The sequence below is a fragment of the Wyeomyia smithii genome, chromosome 1 (genome assembly GCF_029784165.1).
Source record: "Wyeomyia smithii strain HCP4-BCI-WySm-NY-G18 chromosome 1, ASM2978416v1, whole genome shotgun sequence".
Lineage (NCBI taxonomy): Eukaryota > Metazoa > Arthropoda > Insecta > Diptera > Culicidae > Wyeomyia > Wyeomyia smithii.
Genome location: NC_073694.1, coordinates 26178322 through 26180787, shown reverse-complemented (window position 1 = coordinate 26180787; position 2466 = coordinate 26178322). Strand labels below are relative to the sequence as shown.

Here is a 2466-nt window from a genome sequence, read left to right as displayed (position 1 = left end):
CTACAGATAACAGATAAATTGTGAATAGAAATTTCGCTCGGTTATCTATGACAAATTTCGGTGATAACTGGGCCATTTTTTTATAATAAAATTAGTACCATGGAACGGGATGAAATTGATCATTTTTTATAATGATTTCCAATTAACTAGCTTCATGTACATTTTTGAAACAAGTACTAGTATGTGCTCCAGTAAACCTCTATGGCTATTGGTGAAATTTCTATCGTCTACTTCATGAAATAAATTCGATAATTCTATAAGGTACTATGAGGTAAATTAGGGTAAAGAGGGTCGCACGAAAACATCTGCCCCAGGGCCCCCAGCACCTGGATCTGGCCCTGTATACCCAGAGCTTTTGTTTGGGTTTGTTGCCAGTTCTGGTTTACTCGCGATATTTTGCCAATGGAATGCCAATGGAGAAGGAAAAGTCACCGTATTCGACTTTCGGTAGTTCTAAAGCACACAATAAAACTCAGGAAGATGAATAGAGGTTTCATCTACTCGCTTGACGGTGAGTCACGCGAGAAAATTGAACATTATCTTATCGAATGCGAATGGTACAATTAGATTGGCTCAGGTTCAGATTAATTCATTGTGAACCGGTGCTCAGAAAAGTATTGCGTATTTCGTGAGTTCGTAACTCTGCACAAGGAAAAAATGGCCGAAACAAAACACTTTTATTGGAATGGCTCGCGCAAACAGCGACTAATTCTGGCACAAGTGGTGAGTTGTCTAGGTGTTCTCTGCACTCACAAGGTGCGGTTTTTCAATCTCAGATTACTGGTCTTGTCATCATCGGAGTTGAATTTCCGAGGCCAATTATTTGGCATACTGCAACCGTAGCAGACTTTTTCCAGTTTTTTATCGCACTGACAGCCACCCTTCTAAGTGGGGTTAGACTGGCTGATGAGCTGCAGCAAGATCATCCGATTAGGAAAGTTTTTGGAGCGGCTTTGTGGTTCCAGTCGGAGCTCCGATTTACCGGATTGGCTGCTGTCATGTTTCACTGCTCAGCCTGGGCAGTGCTGCTGGCAACATTCGGATACGTTTGGTATCCGGCGCTGAGTATTATTGGAATTATTTTTGGCTTGGCAGCCAGCATTTTGTACCTGATCAATTGGTGGGGGCTCTTCCAGGAGAGACACGTTGTCAGAGGTGAAATCGGCGGGGAGACGGTAAAAAATGCAGATAACGTGGGGGAAGGAAAATATTTGGCATCTGTTCCACTGGTTGGACAGATTGGACAACCCGAAAAGGTGAATAAAGATCCACGAGTCGTGGAACCAAACAACTACATTTGAAAGCGGCAGCAATGTCAGTCAATGTTCTGTTTGAAGCATAATTTTATAACCTACTATAGCTACTGTTTAAAATAATTAAAGCGTGAGTTTCACTTTAGCTATTAACAATAACACCAAATTAAAGCTGTATTTCTTAAGAAGACTTTTGTCTTGTAAACAAAATATCCGATCACAGAAACAAAACAAAACAAAAAACAATTCTGACGTACGTACGGGGCTAACTGTGATTCGAATTTTGTTCACACTCCCTACAACTTGTTTGTGTGGTCCCGTTAGTTTTAACAGTTATTAAGGTGAAACCTCATTGGATCCAAAAATGGCCGAATTCGAGTCACCACTTCGAATTTTCGAAAGCACAAGACTCGAAATTAGTTAATGCGTTCCCTGTGAAAATGCTATTTTATGTTTGCTGTGGTGAAGCAAACATAAAATAGAATTTTCATAGGGAACGCAATGAGTATTTCCGAGTCTTGTGCTTTTGAAAATTCGAAGTGGTGACCAGCGTTGCTAAACGAGCGAGAAGCAAAACATATCCACTCCTTTCTGCTCGAGACTGAGATGTGTGCTACGCTTCTCCAGTCGTTCGCACACACACTTTCGAGAAACTCTTTATTATCCATGCATTTGCCAGAGCAGCAGCCAGCATACAGCCGCTCGCGAATTCTCTTTTGCTTTTGAAGTAGAATACTTCTCTCAGGAAGTTCGGCTGAATAGGGATGTGAAATGAAAATCTAAAACCGAAAAAAGTGAAAAATATGTCCAATTTCAAATGCTAATAAATCGTTTGGTATTCGATGGATTTGCTTCGTTCTTGCAGCAATAGATTGGAAAATCTTCTAAGATTCTCCCCAAAATAAGATAACTGAAATATTATCATTCACACTATTGTACTATTGCAAATAGTCAAGCCTTGTCAAAACGAAAAATTCGACCTCTGATTGGTCGTTATATGCTTGCTTCCTAAGCACGGTCGACAGGATCATATACCTTGCAATTGAAAACATGTTATTTGGCCTATATAAGAGCCTGTTTCAGCCGGAGCCGCTCATAATAGTTCTAGACAGCGACAACAGCAGTCGTCCGTCCTTAGCAGCAACACTAGCCCTGTGGTTGGTCACCACGTCTCAGGAGCAGCGCGGTTTTTCTCAGCGTCTGTCGCCAGACA

General features: G+C 41.3%; 1 protein-coding gene across 1 annotated transcript; it reads left to right on the top strand.

Moving 5' to 3' along the window:
* The first annotated feature begins 605 nt into the window (after positions 1–605).
* On the top strand, positions 606–1393 carry LOC129718413 (uncharacterized). Its single transcript, XM_055669182.1, has 2 exons — positions 606–723; positions 777–1393. The coding sequence occupies exons 1-2, from the start codon at positions 658–660 to the stop codon at positions 1299–1301; spliced, it is 591 nt and encodes a 196-aa protein (XP_055525157.1). The 5' UTR covers positions 606–657; the 3' UTR covers positions 1302–1393.
* The last annotated feature ends 1073 nt before the right edge of the window (positions 1394–2466 follow it).